At 41.5% G+C, this 17402-nt stretch overlaps 1 protein-coding gene across 1 annotated transcript; it reads left to right on the top strand.

The window, feature by feature from the left end:
* The first annotated feature begins 14 nt into the window (after positions 1–14).
* LRRC57 (leucine rich repeat containing 57) lies at positions 15–6572 on the top strand. Its single transcript, XM_002763950.7, has 6 exons — positions 15–115; positions 345–450; positions 557–695; positions 1263–1531; positions 3829–4014; positions 4967–6572. Exons 2-6 carry the CDS (start codon positions 367–369, stop codon positions 5006–5008), a joined length of 720 nt encoding a protein of 239 aa, XP_002763996.4. The 5' UTR covers positions 15–115; positions 345–366; the 3' UTR covers positions 5009–6572.
* Positions 6573–17402: the final 10830 nt, after the last annotated feature.

Raw genomic sequence — 17402 nt, 5'->3', positions numbered from 1 at the left:
GGCTCGATGACGTCATAGAGCGTTCCCGCCCCGGACTAAGCAGGGGAGTGCGTCCCGGCTACGGCGGGTCCTGGGTCTTCCCCTGCGGAGCAGTCTGGCAGCTGAGCGGTGGGAGGCGAGTCCGGGGCTCCCTGATAGGCTCCCAGAGGCGCCTGGCCTCCGCACAGCTGCAAAGGCGGCAGGGCTTGGTGGTCGGGATGTCTGTTCTTCCTCTTCTTCCTTGTCGCTCCTGGGTTGGCCCCCAGGAGCCAGGGATAGGCGGGAGATGACAGATGGGGCAGGAGACCCTTCCGGTAGTCGGACGGGGTGGATAGGGCAGTGACATCTGCGCTTCTTTCCCCCAGGGACCTCAGCCGCGGCGCTAGGATGGGAAACAGTGCCCTTCGCGCTCATGTGGAAACGGCGCAGAAAACTGGTGTCTTTCAGCTTAAGGACCGAGGGCTGACCGAGGTGAGACTGGGAGGGACACGACCTGGGAACTTAAAGGATGAGGGACGGCGGGGGTGGCGAACTTTATCGGTGTGGGATTCTCTACGCTGTGAACTCTTTTCTCCAGTTCCCCGCAGACTTGCAGAAGCTGACGAGCAATCTCAGAACCATCGACTTGTCCAACAACAAGATCGAGAGCCTACCGCCTTTGCTGATAGGAAAGTTCACTCTGCTGAAGAGCCTCTCCCTGAACAACAACAAACTGAGTATGGCTCTTGCCTGGGAAGCTTTTGCTAGTGATCAGCTGTTACCAGGGGTGGTTTTCTCTTACAAGCTGATTTTTGTTTTTGTTATGAACCGTGCAGGAGGGCTCAAGTTGCAGAATGCTGGAGTCCTTGAAGCTTTCTTTCTACTTCTTGTGATTACCTCTGTGAGCCTCCTTGGGTGTTATAATAATTGTTACTGGGTTAATTTGGACTTGAAAGGGAAGAATATTTTGGGGATGTAATGTAAACAAAGCTACCTAACTTGGAATTGGGGATGAAATGGGAAGGGGAGGATCTTCCAAATCTCACAGAATTGCTGTAGGATTGTGCCTGAGCCTCTTTACAAAGAAGTCCGTTATACACAAATGTTCTCCTGCATTTTGATGGCACCCTCACCTTCTAAAGACTATGTTGGTAAAATGCAATACCTAACAATGGCACATGTGGGAATTCTACATATATTAACAAGAGGTGAGGCAGGCTGCCATAAAGTCTATAAATAAACTTCATCAAAGGTATTTTCAGCTCTATCAGATTTAAGTTTTAAAAAAACTTTTTCTTTGCCAGCTGTTCTGCCTGATGAGATATGCAGTCTGAAAAAACTAGAGACACTAAGCCTAAACAACAATCACCTGAGAGAACTGCCGTCTACCTTTGGGCAACTCTCTGCCCTCAAGACCCTGAGCCTCTCTGGGAACCAACTGGGAGCACTGCCTCCCCAACTTTGTACCCTACGGCATCTGGATGTGGTGGATCTCTCTAAGAACCAGATTCGAAGTATACCTGACACAGTGGGACAGCTGCAGGTCATCGAACTCAACCTCAACCAGAATCAGGTCTAGAGCTTAAGGTTTTTTTCCTACAGCATTTGTGTGGGTTTATGGTCTCCTGATAACCTCTTAACCTCTTGTTTCCTAAACTGCCATCATAGAACTAAGTGTCAGAGGCTAGATGAGAGGTTTCTTCTATAGGCTGAACTAATTTAAAAGCGCAAAGTGCCATGGAGTTAGTTGAGATGCTGGATGTTTTTGTTTTACAGGTGTTTTGGGAAGGGTAAAGTAGGTAACAGGGAGAGATCATTTCAATAGTTAAACTACTGTATCACAAATCTTGAAGAATTCTTCAAATCCTTCTCAAATATGCCCCTAACCAACTAGCCAGGAACTATGTTAGGGATATAGTGTGGAAATGAGGCATAAATTGAGGTTCTCAGAGTGTGGGGGTCAGAGATAATTCAGTTTTGTTTTTCATTTTGTAGGGCATTTTGACATCTTTGTTAAGTGTGTCTCCTGCTTTTGCTGAAGAACATTAATTGATAGGCTTTCTGGAGATAGCTCATTTCACTGTTCAACAGCTTTAATTAAAATATTTGAAAATTGTTTCCATTAATTTGGAAGCTTTCAATTAGTATTTGTCCGAAAAACCAATCCAAAGATTCTTGTCTAGGCATAAACGCACAAGTGATGAAACATTAGACACTGTGAGACTGAATGGCCTTTAGTTTTCTAGTGTCTGTACTTCTGGATCTTCATGGTCCATTAAAGTAGGCACTAGATACATGTGGTTATTACTTTTCTAGATTGTAGTGATTTTACATCATGATGAAATTCAGTCTGTCTTTGAGGGACTGGACTCATGTTTTTTACCGTAAGTGGATATTCTTGTATGTTATAGAGCTTTTTTGGGGGAAAAAACTGAATCAGTTAAGCAGCAAGTATTAGTTGAGGATTTGCTCCACATTAACCTCTGCCACTGCCTTTATGCAGTGGTTCTGTGACTTTAGTGTGCATCAGAATAACCACAAAAGCTTGTTTAAAGAGATCACTAGCTCCTAATCTCAGTGTTTCTGATCCAGTACATCTGGGATGAAGTCTGAGAACTTGCATTGCTAGTAAGTTATTGTAATTTCTAATAAGTGATGATCTGAGATGATACTAGGCAGAATCAAAGAATTGGGTGACTTTTAGTATTTAAAGGGCAAAAGAGTGAATGAAAGACAATTGCTTGGTATTGAGCTTGAGGGCCTAAAGGAACAGTGGTGCTATTGAGAATGGACATGCTGAATTGTCTGTGTTGAATCTTGTAAATGGAAATGTCTTCCTGAAAGTTGGAGACATGGGAGCAGAGTAGAGATAAGAGTGTAGATACAGATCTTGAGGTTGTAACAAAAGTGATGGACTTTAATGAATGAGCTTTCTGGGCTGGGCGCGGTGGCTCACGCCTATAATCCCAGCACTTTGGGAGGCCAAGTCGGGTGGATCACGAGGTCAAGAGATCGAGACCATCCTGGTCAACATGGTGAAACCCCATCTCTACTAAAAATACAAAAAATTAGCTGGGCATGGTGGCGCGTGCCTGTAATCCCAGCTACTCAGGAGGCTGAGGCAGGAGAATTGCCTGAACCCAAAAGGCGGAGGTTGCGGTGAGCCGAGATCACACCATTGCACTCCAGCCTGGGTAACAAGAGCGAAACTCTGTCTCAAAAAAAAAAAAAAAAAAAAAAAGAATGAGCTTTCTAGGCAAAGTTTAGAGAGAAGATGACATATGAAGTATTAGGGACAGCTACTTGAAAAATGCCTGTAAAAACAAGAGAAGCCAAAAAGTAAGAAATAATCCAAAAGATAGAAAAACCAAAAAGGACAAAAAGAAGGGGTTTGAAGGAAGGGATAGATAGTACAGTTAAATGCAATAGGGACTAAGGATGATGGATCCTTGAATTTGGTAGCAAATTAGTCAGTATCTATGTACACATAAAACATTGGCAGTAAACGTACCACAGTGTTTATGGCGGTTATTTCTGGGTGGTGGCTTCAAGGTAAACTTTTTTCTTTAAATGTGTGATTCTCAACTTTTCTATAATGAACATATAATGCTTTTGTCATCAGAAAATTTTGTTCCCAAAAAGCCACTGGTGACCTTCATAAAAGCATTTTTTTTTTTAAGTGGGGGTGTAGTAGCAGAAGTTAGATAACAGAAGCTTCTGGAGTGAGTAGGCAGTGAGAAAATGGAGGTGGTAAAAGAAGGGAAAACTAGAACAAATAGTCAAAGATTTTTTGTTTTGTTTTAATGTACTAAAAGTAACCAATATAGTGCTTATGTTTTTTCCTGTTATTCTTTTGTGGTTATTCAATAGATATCTCAGATCTCAGTAAAGATATCTTGTTGTCCTCGCCTTAAAATTCTTCGCCTGGAAGAGAATTGTCTTGAGCTCAGTATGCTTCCACAGAGCATCCTCAGTGATTCCCAGATCTGTCTGCTTGCTGTGGAAGGCAATCTTTTTGAAATAAAGAAACTTCGAGAACTGGAAGGCTATGATAAGGTATGAATTAATATACTTCTGAATTTCTAGTCACTACCTCAGAGAAGACAGTGGTGAAGTAATCCACATAAATGTTTATAGCTAATGTCAACAGGATTTGTTCTTCCCCATTTTGGAAGTAGATTCAAAGAATCGGTTTAATGGTATTGCACCAAGATGACTTTTTCTCTATAGACAGCTTATTGTAAACCATCTTTATCTTCATCTTTGTCTTTTGATTTTTTTTTTTTTTTTTTGAGATGGAGTCTCAGTCTGTCGCCAGGCTGGAGTGCAGTGGCACAATTTCAGCTCACTGCAACCTCCGCCTCCCAGATTCAAGTGATTCTCCTGCGTCAGCTTCCTGAGTAGCTGGTACTATAGGCAGGTACCACCATACCCAGCTAATTTTTTGTATTTTTAGTAGAGACAGGGCTTCACCATGTTAGCCAGGATGGTCTCCATCTCCTGACCTCATGATCTGAGCACCTCAGCCTTCCAAAGTCCTAGGATTACAGGCATGAATCACAGCGCTCAGCCTATTTTTATTTTTTTTGGAGACAAAGTATCACTCTGTCACCAGACTGGAGTGCAGTGGCACAATCTCAGCTCAAGTGATCCTCCCACCTCAACCCCCTGATTAGCTGAGACTACAGGCACCACCATGCCTGACTAATTTTTCTATTTTTGGTAGAGACAGGGTTTCACCATATTGCCCAGGCTGGTCTCAAACTCCTAGGCTCAAGCCATCTACCTACCTTGGCCTCCCAAAGTGTTGGGATTACAAGTGTGAGCCACTGTGTCTGGCCAAAACTATGTACTTAAATGTGCATTTTCAGCAGTTATATTTTGTAGGAAGTGAAAGACCATTTACAGTAAAAACCAAAATGAAGAAATAAATAAATAACAAATAGTTAGACTTACATTTATTTGCTCATGCCAAAATATCCCTTATGTATTCTTTCATGTTTTTTAGTACATGGAGAGGTTCACAGCCACCAAGAAGAAGTTTGCATGAAGTTCTCCAGGACTATGGAAACCTTTACAGGATACTGATTTAGAAGCTCTGTTGGAATGTGGCTGAATCAGAGCCTCCTGTCAGGGGTATCTACAGTAAGGAGATGATACTCCAGGAGATTATATTTCACTCAATGATCTTTTTTCTTTCAGGGTTCTTCTCAGATAAGCTAAAAGAAAAAGGATCAGGAGACAGGAAAAGTCTTCCATTTTAAGCCACAAATGGGGCAATAGACAAAGTTGATCTTCAAAACCATCATTAGTTTGGCTTTAAGAAATCAGTAGCTAGCTGCTATTTATATGGTGAGGGGGTGCTGCCTGGTAACAGAATAGCTCCACACCACAGCTTGAGATTTTGTTTAGTTTCAATGTGTGAGCTTTCATAAAGTCAGTTACCATTCCATCTCTGTGTTAACACTTCATATTTTTATGAAATTCAGATAATTTGTGAGAGGCTGGCATGGATCTCAGGATTTGTTATTTTTATTCTAATCCATCAGTTCAGTCACAGTTTTTATACTAGGACTTTAGGATGGACATAAATATGTGACTGTTTGTCTTGATTAAAAGTACACTTTGGGTCGGGCATGATGGCTCATGCCTGTAATCCCAGCAGTTTGGGAGGCCAAGGCAGGTGGCTCACTTGAGGCCAGGAGTTCAAGACTAGTGTGGGCAACATGATGGAACCCCATCTCTACTAAAAATACAAAAGTTAGCCAAGTGTGGTGGTGCGTGCTTGTAATCCCACCTACTTGGGAGGCTGAGACAGGAGAATCGCTTGAACCCAGGAGGCAGAGGTTGCAGTGAGATGAGACTTTGCCACTGCACTCCAGTGTGGGGGACAGAATGATACTCCGTCTCAAATTTATAAAATTAAAAAATAATTTTTTTTAAGTGTGCTTTGTTGGCTGGGTATGGTGGCTCACGCCTGTGATCCCAGCACTTTGGGAGACCAAGGCGAGTGGATCATGAAGTTAGGAGTTTGAGACCAGACTGGCCAAACTGGCCATGGAGTTTGAAACCCCATGTCTATGAAAAATACAAAAATTATCCTGGCATGGTAGCATGCGCTCGTAATCCCAGTTACTCAGGAGGCTGAGGCAGGAGAATTGCTTGAACCCAGGAGCCAGTGGTTGCAGTAAGCTAACATTGTGCCATTGCACTCCAGCTCTGGGCAACAGAGCAAGACTCTATCTCCAGAAAAGAAAAAAAAAAATGTGTGCTTTGTCAAGAGAAGCACCAACAGACCTCCAAAAAATGTTCTCCAAGGCTGCAGTAGCAAATTCTTTACTATTGCAGGTGCCTTATTGGTAGAGGACTCTGATGAGCTAAAACTGTATATGCAACACTTGTAAGATAAAAGATATTTTAATAATCAAGGTTTTGCTGAAGATTGGTTAGAAATAATGTCTTATTCTGGTAACCTTTCCCTTTTTGTATTTATAACTCTGCTAACCAAATTACCTACCAATAAACCATTACTATAATATTTTAAAACAACCTATGTTTATCAAGCTTACTCTCTGAGAGAATATACTAAATAAAGAATTTTTAATTTTTAATGATCTTTGGCTGGAAGCAAGGTTAATCCTTTAAAGAAGGAGGACAGGAGAACTTTAACCTATAAATGGATTAGGAAGACATGTTTCATGCTCATGTTCATTGTGTAAGTTGTGAAATATCTTCATGTGACATAAACATTTTATGGTACTAGAACTATGCTTATTAAGAAACTGAAGGTACAAAGGTAGAGGATTTCAGATTGTCATTACCTTGAACATTTAGAAAGCTATTTTGGTCATTGAATGGTTTTATCTTAGCTACAAAGCTATTACTATATATCAACAGTTCTCAATAATGATTAAACCTAGCTTATCCATTAAGTCAAGAAATCACACAAACCTGCTATTTAATCTCTATGACAAAATCTTTCTGACATAAATCTGGTCTAGGTATTCTCTTTTTCCCATATGTTACTTACACTTTCTTTTTTGAGACAGAATCTCACTCTGTCACCCAGGCAGGAGCACGGTGGCACAATCTCAGTTTACTGCAACCTCCGCCTCCTGGGTTCAAGCTACTCTCTTGCCTCAGCCTCCTGAGTATCTGGGATTACAGGTGCCTACCACCATGCCTGGCAAATTTTTTGTATTTTTAGTAGAGACAGGGTTTCACTATGTTGGCCAGGCTTGTCTCAAACTCCTGATCATGATCTGCCCGCCTCAGCATCCCAAAGTGCTGGGATTACAGGTGTGAGTCACCAAGCCTGGCCCATTTTTGTGTTTTTGGTAGAGACAGACTGGTCTCAAATTTCTGGCCTCAGGCACTCCACCCACCTTGGCTTCCCAAAGTGCTGGGATTCGAGGTGGGAACCACCACACCCAGCCTCCCATGTGTTGTTTTCTGTTTCTCACTTTGGAAGAGCTACAGGGGTACTAGTTTATCACTATCAATTGAGGAGTTTTGTTTTTTCTAAATTTTAATGTTTAGATTATTAATTTTTTTTTTTTTTTCGAGACGGAGTTTTGCTCTTGTTACTCAGGCTGGAGTGCAATGGCGCGATCTTGGCTCACCTCCGCCTTTTGGGTTCAGGCAATTCTCCTGCCTCAGCCTCCTGAGTAGCTGGGATTACAGGTACACGGTACCGTGCCCAGCTAATTTTTTTGTATTTTTAGTAGAGACAGGGTTTCACCATGTTGACCAGGATGGTCTCGATCTCGACCTCGTGATCCACCCGGTTCGGCCTCCCAAAGTGCTGGGATTACAGGCTTGAGCCACTGTGCCCGGCTATTAATATTTTTTTTTGAGATGGAGTCTCACTTTGTTGCGCAGGCTGGAGTGCAGTGGCACGATTTTGACTCACTGCAACCTCCACCTCCCAGATTCAAGCGATTCTCCTGCCTCAGCCTCCTGAGTAGCTGGGATTACAGGTACATGGTACTGTGCCCAGCTAATTTTTTTGTATTTTTAGTAGAGACGGGGTTTCACCATGTTGACCAGGATGGTCTCGATCTCGACCTCGTGATCCACCTGCCTCGGCCTCCCAAAGTGCTGGGATTACAGGCTTGAGCCACTGTGCCCGGCTATTAATATTTTTTTTTGAGATGGAGTCTCGCTTTGTTGCGCAGGCTGGAGTGCAGTGGCACGATTTTGACTCACTGCAAACTCCACCTCCCAGATTCAAGCGATTCTCCTGCCTCAGCCTCCTGAGTAGCTGAAACTACAGGCATCTGTCACCATGCCCAGCTAGTTTTTGCATTTTTTTTTTTTTTTTTTTTTTTTTTTTTTTTTAGTAGAGATGGGGTTTCGCCACATTAGCCAGGCTGGTCTCAAACTCCTGACCTTGTATCCACCCACCTCGGCCTCCCAAAGTGCCTAATCTTATGATCTACTGAACAATTAACATTTCTCTAAGTATTTTATCAATAAATCAGAACTTACACATATATATATATATTTTTTTGAGACAGAGTCTCACTCTGTCACCCAGGCTGGAATACAGTGGTGCAGTCTCGGCTCAGTGCAATCTCTGCCTCCCAGGTTCAAGCTATTCTTGTACTTCAGCCTCTTAAGTAGCTGCTACTACAGGTGTGCACCACCATGCCCTGCTCAGTTTTTGTATTTTTAGCGGAGAAGGGGTTTCATCATGTTGGCCAGGCTGGACTCCTGATCTCAGGTGATCCACTAGCTTTGGCCTCCCTAAGTGCTGGGATTACAGGCATAAGCCACCTCACCTGGCCAGAATTTACACATTTAACAATGTAAATGTTTCCATTTAATTACTAATTGGAGTTTAATTCACCCTCTTATCAGAATCAGCAACTACCAGCCTTCACAACTTGGACCCAGACTTAGTTCCCTTACTGTCTAAACCTACGTTGGAGTCTCTATCCTCTAACTCCCTTTATACAGCTTGTCCCTCAGTGTCCATGGAGGACTGGTTTCAGGACATTCATGGATACCAAATCCATGATGCTCAAGTCCCTTATACAAAATGACATGGTATCTTCCTGATACTCTAAATCATCTCGTTTACTTATAATACCTAATATGATGCCTACACGTCACTTCATTTGCATAGATTCGACACAATATTTGATGCATGTCAAATTCAAGTTTTGTTTTTTGGCATTTTGAGGCATTTTCCCTCTCAAATATTTCTTATCTGCAGTTGCATCCACAGATGTGGAATCCATGGATACATAGGGCCAACTGTATTGTTCACTCAATTTGGAATGCCACCCCTTTTTTTTTTTTTGAGACGAAATCTCATTCTTTCACCCAGGCCAGAGTGCAATGGCTCAATCTCGGCTCACTGCAACCTCTGCCTCCCAGGTTTATGCGATTCTCCTGCCTCAGCCTCCCCAGTAGTTTGGATTACAGGCACCCACCACCATACCTGGCTAATTTTTTGTATTTTTAGCAGAGACAGGGTTTCACCAAGTTGGTCAGGCTGGTCTCAAACTCCTGACCTCAGATGATCCACTGCCACAGCCTCCCAAAATGCTGGGACTATAGGCATGAGCCAACAAGCCCAGCCTGCCCTCTCTTAATTAACATCCTCATTCTCTACCTCTAAGCCTCTTTACTGAGTCTAAGCCAAATTAACTGTTCACCCATCTATTACTACAGCACTTCTCACATTCTATATTTATCTTTCGTGATAGTCTGAACTATTTGAGAGCAAGGGCTGTATACAGTAATATGCCCAAAGTTATAGCAAACAAGATTTAGATGTAAATATGAGATAATCAAGTAGACCAGCTTGTGGTCTAGAGACTCGGATTCTAGTTTGGCCTAGTGGGTTAGTTTGGGCTAGCCTTGAACTCCTGGGCTCAAGTCATCCTCCCATTTTGGCCTCCCAAAGTGTTGAGATTACAGGCATGAGCCACTGCCTGGCTTTAAGTCATCTAATTTTTTTTTTTTTTTTTTTGAGATGGAGTCTCTGTGTCACCCAGGCTGGAGTGCAGTTAGTGCAATCTCAGCTCTCTGCAACCTTCACCTCCTGGGTTCAAGTGATTCTCCTGCCTCAGCCTCCTGAATAGCTGAGATTACAGGTGCCCACCACCATGCTTGGCTAATTTTTGTATTTATAGTAGAGACGGGGTTTCACCATGTTGACCAGCCTGGTCTCCATCTCTCAGCCTCGGGTGATCTGCCCGCCTTGGCCTCCCATAGTGCTGGGATTACAGGCATGAGCCACCGCACCCAGCCTACATATATTTTTTGAGACATGCGCTTGCTCTATTGCCCAGGCTAAAGTGCAGTGGTGTGATCACAGCTCACTGAAGCCTTGAACTCCTGGGCTCAAGCTGTCTCCTCCCACCTCAGCCTCTTGTGTAGCTGGGACTACAGGTATGTGCCACCACACTCAGCTAATTTTTAATTTTTTCAAGAGATGGGGTCTTGTTCTTTTCCCCAGGCTGGCCTCAAACTCTTGGGCTCAAGCAGTCCTCCTGCCTCACCTTCAAAAGTGCTGAGATTACAGGTGTGAGCCACCACATGCAGCCCAAGTCACCTAAATTTTTTATAGCTTGGTTTGGACGACAGTGTCATATATTATGGTCATGAGTCCCGGAGTCAGAAAGATCCAGGTTTGAATCCAGAGTCTGTCATTTATTAGTTTTATGAATTTGTACAATTTCGTCTCACTTGTAAATACAGGGAATAGCTCCTACCTCTCAGGTACATTGCAAAAAACTATATAGAAGCACTTAGCATAGTGGCCATGACAGAGTAAGCACTCAGTAAATCATGCCATTTATCTTATCTGTAAGGCATGAAAGTAGAATTTTACAAGTTGTATTGAAATAGAAGGCTTGGAGTGGACACTACATTAAAAGGATAAAAAATGGAGCCAGGCCAAGGCAGGCATCTATAGTCCCAGCTATTCAGGAGGCCAGAGGCTGGAGGATGCCTTGAGCCTAGGAGTTTGAGGGCAGCCTGGGCAACATAGTGAGATTATGGCTCCAAAATAATAATAATAATTATAGGCTGCTCTGCCTATGGAGTAGCCATTCTTTTATTTCTTTACTTTTTAAATAAACTTGCTTTTACTTTATAAAAAAATAATAAATTTTAAATGACTAGATGACAAACTTGAGTATCTGAGAAAATCTGATTAGGAATGTAATTGGGCCGGGCGTGGTGGCTCACGCCTGTAATCCCAGCACTTTGGGAGGCTGAGGCGGGTGGATCACGAGGTCAAGAGATCGAGACCATCCTGGTCAACATGGCGAAACCCCGTCTCTACTACTAATAAAAAAAATTATCTGGGCACGGTGGCGTGTGCCTGTAATCCCAGCTACTCAGGAGGCTGAGGCAGGAGAATTGCCTGAACCCAGGAGGCGGAGGTTGCGGTGAGCTGAGATCGCGCCATTGCACTCCAGCCTGGGTAACAAGAGCAAAACTCTGTTTCAAATAAAAAAGGAATGTAATTGGGATAACCTAAACTTTTGGTAAGAGTGACTAAAGAAAATAGTACTTAGATAAGCCACTTCTTTTTCCTTTTTCACTTTCCTATTTTTGTAATATATATTTATTTGTATTTATGGAATACATGTGATATATTGAGACATGCATAGAATGTGTAATCAAGTCAGGATATTTACATTATTCATTATCTCATTTATCATTTGTTTGTGTTAAGAACATTTCAAATCTTCTAGCCATTTTGAAACTTACATTGTTGTTAAGTATAGTCACCCTACTATGCTATAAAGCATTAAAACTTATTCCTTCTAACTGTATGTTTGTATCCACCCATTAAACTACCTTCCTTAATTCCCCTACCCTGTATACCCCCTTCCTAGCCTCTAGTAACAATCATTCTACTCTTTACCTCCATGAAATAAATTTTTTTAGCTCACACATAAGAACATGCAAAATTTTTTTTCTGTGCCTGGATTATTTCACTTAACACAGTGACCTCCAGTTCCATGGATACACCTCCAGTGTATCCATGTCACTGCAAACAATAGGATTTCATTCTTTTTTTGTGGCTGAATAGTATTCTAGTGTGTATATACATACCACATTTTCTTTATCCATTCATCTGTTGATGGACACTTACGTTGACTCCATTAGCTTTGCTGTCAAGTAGTACTGCAGTAACCATGGGAGTGCAGGTATCCCTTTGATATACTGATTTCCTTTCAATTAATACCCAGTAGTATGAATCCTAGATAGTATGGTGGTTCTATTTTTAGTTTTCTGAGAGGTGGCCATATTGTTTTCCATAGTGGTTGTGCTCATTCACATTCCCACCAAGTGGGAATGAGTTCCCTTTTCTCATTTTTTCCCTTTTAATAATAGTTATAACTGGGATGAGATAATCTCATTGTAGTTTTGATTTGCATTTCCATGATTAGTGATGTTGAGAATTTTTTCACATACCTCTTGGCTGTGTGTGTGTGTGTGTGTGTGTGTGTGTGTGTAATGGGATCTTATTATGTTGCTTAGGCTGGTACTGAACACCTGAGCCTAAGTGATCTTCCTGCCTCAGCCTCCCAAGTAGCTGAGATTGCAGTGTATGTCTTTAAAAAGCTAATTCTAAGTGCAACTGAGTATATGATGTCTGGACCATAGATGTTTAAGTTAAGGACTCATAATCCACACATGAAATGGAAAGACTTAGAGCTGAAGTATAGAAACAAAAGATTAATTAAAACTGAAGCAAAGAAATAGATTAATTAAAACTGAGGGAAAGAAAAAGGCACGGCTATAGGGGATACAGATCATTATGGTTCTAAGACTGGAAACTTGAAGAGAGAGCTTAGTGTTAAACAAGCTCAGTGGGGGATACAATTTTTTACCTCCTTCCTTATTGGTCAGTATTATGCTCAAGGCCCCACAACTAAATGAATGAACAAAAATTTGATCCCGAATGGTCAGACTCCACAACTTGTGTTAACCATTTACTACCTTTCAAAACTGAAACAAATTTCCAGATAATATTATGGGAGAAAATCAGAAAGGGCTTTAATTGAACAGCTATTTCTAATGCATGATGAGGTCTAATTTCTATTTCTGTTTTTTTTTTTTTTTTAAGACGGAGTTTCGCTCTTGTTTCTCAGGCTGGAGTGCAATGGCACAATCTTGGCTCATTGCAACCTCCGCCTCCTGGGTTCAGGCAATTCTCCTACCTCAGCCTGCTTAGTAGGTGGTATTACAGCCACGAGCCACCATTCCCAGCTAATTTTTTGTATTTTTAGTAGAGACGGGGTTTCACCATGTTGACCAGGATGGTCTTGATCTCTTGACCTCGTGATCCACCCGCCTCAGCCTCCCAAAGCGCTGGGATTACAGGCATGAGCCACTGCACCTGGCGATGAGGTCTAATTTCTATGGCCTCACTTCTCTTCTTTCTCAGTAACAGATGCTATGGGAAAGTTTTTAACCTGGGCTCCATGGGTGGGCTTCCAAGCCCATTTTCCATTTATGGTCCTCATTTATGTAGGATTCGCATTGGTGTGCCTTTTTCTGGGGAGAGAGGCTATGTTGTCTTTCATCAAATTCAGAGAGATACTTGACCAGAAAGAGCTCCACTGTAGAGAGGATAGCACCTATCACTTGTTAAGCTCTTACATTTGCCAGAAACTGTTCTAAGTGCTTTACCTGTGTTACCCACTCTATGCAATACAATGCTATGCAATAGGAATTACAGGCATACCTCATTTGACTGAGACACATTAAGTTTTTTCACAAATAGTTTGTGGCAGCCCTACATCCGGTAAGTCTATCAGTGCCATCTTTCCAACATGTTCTCACTTCATGCGTTAAATTTTGATAATTCTCACTATATTTCAAACTTTTTCATTATTATGACATCTGTTATGGTGATCTGTGATTGATGGTACTATTTTAACTGTTTTGCCAATATAAGATGGCAAACTTTTTCGACAGGGTCTTGCTCTGTCACCCATGTTGTAGTGCAGTGGTGCAATAATGGCTCACCACAGCCTCAACCCCCTAGACTCATGGGATCATCACATCTCAGCCTCCTGAGTAGCTGGGACTACAGGTATGCACCACCACACCTGGCTAACTTAAAATTTTTTTTGTAGAAACAGTCTCATTTTATTGCCCAAGCCATAGATGGCAAACTTAATTGATAAATGTGTATTTTGACTCCTCCAACAACTAGCCATTTCTTATCACTCTCCTCTCTTGGGCCTCCCTAATCTCTGAGGCAGAATATATAAATCAGGCCAATATACACCCCTGCAATGGCCACAAAGTTCAAGTGAAAACAAAAGTCACAGCTGGGCACAATGGCCTGTAATCCCAGTATTTTCAGAGGCCAAGGCAGATGGCTCACCTGAGGTCAGCAGTTCAAGACCAGCCTGGCCAACATGGCAAAACCCCATCTCTACTAAAAATCCAAAAATTAGCCAGACATGGTGGTACACACCTGTACTCCCAGCTACTTGGGAGGCTGAGGCAGAAGAATTGCTTGAACCCAGAAGGCAGGGATTGCAGTGAGCTAAGATTGCACCACTGCGTAACAGAGCACTGTGTCTCAAAAAAAAAAAAAAAAAAAAAAAAAAAACACCCAAGACAGGCGAAAGGCTAGGCCTCTTGCACCAATTAACCAAGTGGTGAATGCAAAGAAAAAGTTCTTGAAGGAAGTTAAAAGTGTTACTTCAGTAAATACATGAACAATTAGAAAGAGAAAAACCCTTCTTGCTGATATGGATAAAGGCTTAGTGGTCTGGATAAAGGCCACTGGTCTTAGCGGCCACAACATTCCTTGAAGCCTAAGCCTAATCCAGAAAAAGCCCCTAACTCCCTTCAATGCTATAAAGGCTGAGAGGTGAGGAAGCTGCAAAAGAAAAGTTGGAAGTTAGCAGAGGTTGGTTCATGAGGTTTAAGGAAAGAAGCTGTATCTGTTAACATAAAAGTGGAAGGTGAAGCAGCAAGTGCTGATAGAAAAGCTGCAGGAAGTTATCAAGATAATTGATGAAGGTGGCTACAGTAATCAATAGTTGTTCAATGTAGATTAAACAGCCTTCTATTGGAAAATGACACCATTTAGGATCCCCATAGCTAGAGAAAAGTCAATGCCTAGCTTGTTTCAAAAGACAGGCTGACTCTCTTGTTAGAGGCTAATACATCCTGGTGACGTCAAGCTGAAGCCATTGTCATTTACCATTTTGAAAATATAGGGACCTCAAGAATCATGCTAAGTCTACCTGTGCTCCATAAATGAAACAATGAAACCTGGATAACACATCTGTTTACAGCAAGATTTGCTGAATATTTTAAACCTACTGATGAGAACTGCTCAGAAAAAAACATATTTTCTAAATGTTATTGCTCATTGATAATGAGCATCAGAGCATCTGGTCACCCACAAGCTCTGATGAAGAAGTACAAGATTAATGTTGTGTTGTTTTCATTCTTGCTAACATATCCATACTACAGCACTTGAACCAAGGAGGCGTTTCAACTTTCAAGTCCTATTGCTTAAGAAAGAAATTTCATAAACATATAGCTGCCATAGTGATTCCTCTGATGGATCTGGGCAGAGTAAACTGAAAACCTTCTGGAAAGGATGCCATTAAGGACGTTCATGATTCATGAGAAGAGGTCAAAATATCAACAATAACAGGGGTTTGGAAGTTTATTCCAAACCTCATGGATGAATGAGCATTTCAAGACTTCAGTGGAGGAATTACAGGTGTGTGATACCAGGCCCAGCTAATTTTTGTATTTTTAATAGAGTTAGGGTTTCACCATGTTGGCCAGACTGGTCTCGAACTCCTGACCTCAAGTGATCCAACCACCTCAGCCTCCCAAAGTGCTAAGATTACAGGCATGAGCCATCAGGCCTGGCCACAATAAAGTATATTAAATTAAGGTATATACATTGCTTTTTAAATACATAATGCTATTTCACACTTAATAGACTACAGAATAGTGCAAACAGAACTTTTATATTCATTGGGAAACCAAAAAATTCATGTGACTCACTTTATTGCAATACTAACTTTTTATGGTGGTGGTCTAAAACTGAACCCACAGTATTTGAGGTATCCCTTGTATTAATCTGCATTTACAGACAAATTAAGGCAGAGAAATTACCTTACTGTCATGTCACTTTGGCTAGAGTGAAAATTCAGATAATGCCTCAGCCCATGCTTCTAACCAATTATACTGTGAGTGTAGCATGCTGGTATTCTCAGAACTATTTCCTTTATCCAGAACAATGTTAAGATTTTTTTTTTTTTTTTTTTTTTTTGGTGATAGTTTTCAGAAAGGCATTTAGGTAAAGGACAATCCTCCTTGTTTTACACCTTACTTTACACATTTACCATCACCTGCCAAGCCACTCATTTTGACATGAAGCATTTCTATTACAGAGGGTATAGCTGCATCTCACTTTATTTATTTATTTTGGGAGGAAGGGAGGAAGGCAGGAAGCGAGGGAAGGAAGAAGGCAGGAAGGGAGGGAAGGAGGAAGGCAGGAAGGGAGGGAAGGAAGAAGGGAAGGAGGAAGGAAGGAAGGAAGGAAGGGAGGAAGGGGGGAGGGAGGGAGGGAAGGAAGGAAGGATATCAAGCAATGAGAGAGACATTGCCGACCTGGACCTAGAGCTTTACAAGTTGATTTCTTTTTTTTGAGAGAAGGAAAGAAAAAAATGAGTAAAGGAGAGGAAGAAAGAGGAAGAGAAAGAGGGTGAATGGAAATATTGCTTTATTCTGAAAAAAAAGGGTATTAATAATGGCCAATCAATGTTTCATTTAAACCTATGAGTAGGTGTGATGTGGTATTGACTAGAATGTTTATTTTGTGTATTTGTAGTGGAGAGCTCTATAAATATTTATTAAGTTTACTTGTTCTGGATCTGAGTTCGAGTCCTTGATATCCTTATTAATTTTGTCTCATTGAATCTAAGTCTCTATGTATCTGGATGTTAGGATCGTTAGCTCTTGTTGCATTGATCCTTTTACCACTATATCTTTGTTGCTTTAATATCTATTTTATCCGATACGAGAATTGCAACTCCTGCTTTTTATTTATTTGTTTGTTTATGTTCTCCATTTGGTTGGTAAATCTTTCTCCATCCCTTTGAGTCTTTGTGTATCCTTGCATGTGAAACAGGTCTGGATGTAACATGCCGTTGGGTTTTGGCTGTGTCTTTTGATTGGGGGATTTAGTAGATTTAAATTTAGGGTTACTGCCATTTGATGTTAACTGGCTGTTTTATCCATTCGTTGATGTAAATTCTTCTTTATGTTGGTGCTCTTTACTTTTTGGTATATTTTTAGAAAGGCTAATACTGGTTGTTTCTTTCTGTGTGTAATGCTTCTTTCAGAAGCTCTTGTAAAGCAGGGCTGGTGGTGACAAAATCTCTGAGTACTTGCTTGTTCATAAAAGATTTTATTTTTCCTTC

Source organism: Callithrix jacchus, chromosome 8 (assembly GCF_049354715.1).
Source record: "Callithrix jacchus isolate 240 chromosome 8, calJac240_pri, whole genome shotgun sequence".
Taxonomy (NCBI): domain Eukaryota; kingdom Metazoa; phylum Chordata; class Mammalia; order Primates; family Cebidae; genus Callithrix; species Callithrix jacchus.
The sequence above is the reverse complement of the archived record's forward strand: the minus strand, read 5'-3'. Positions and strand labels throughout refer to the sequence as shown.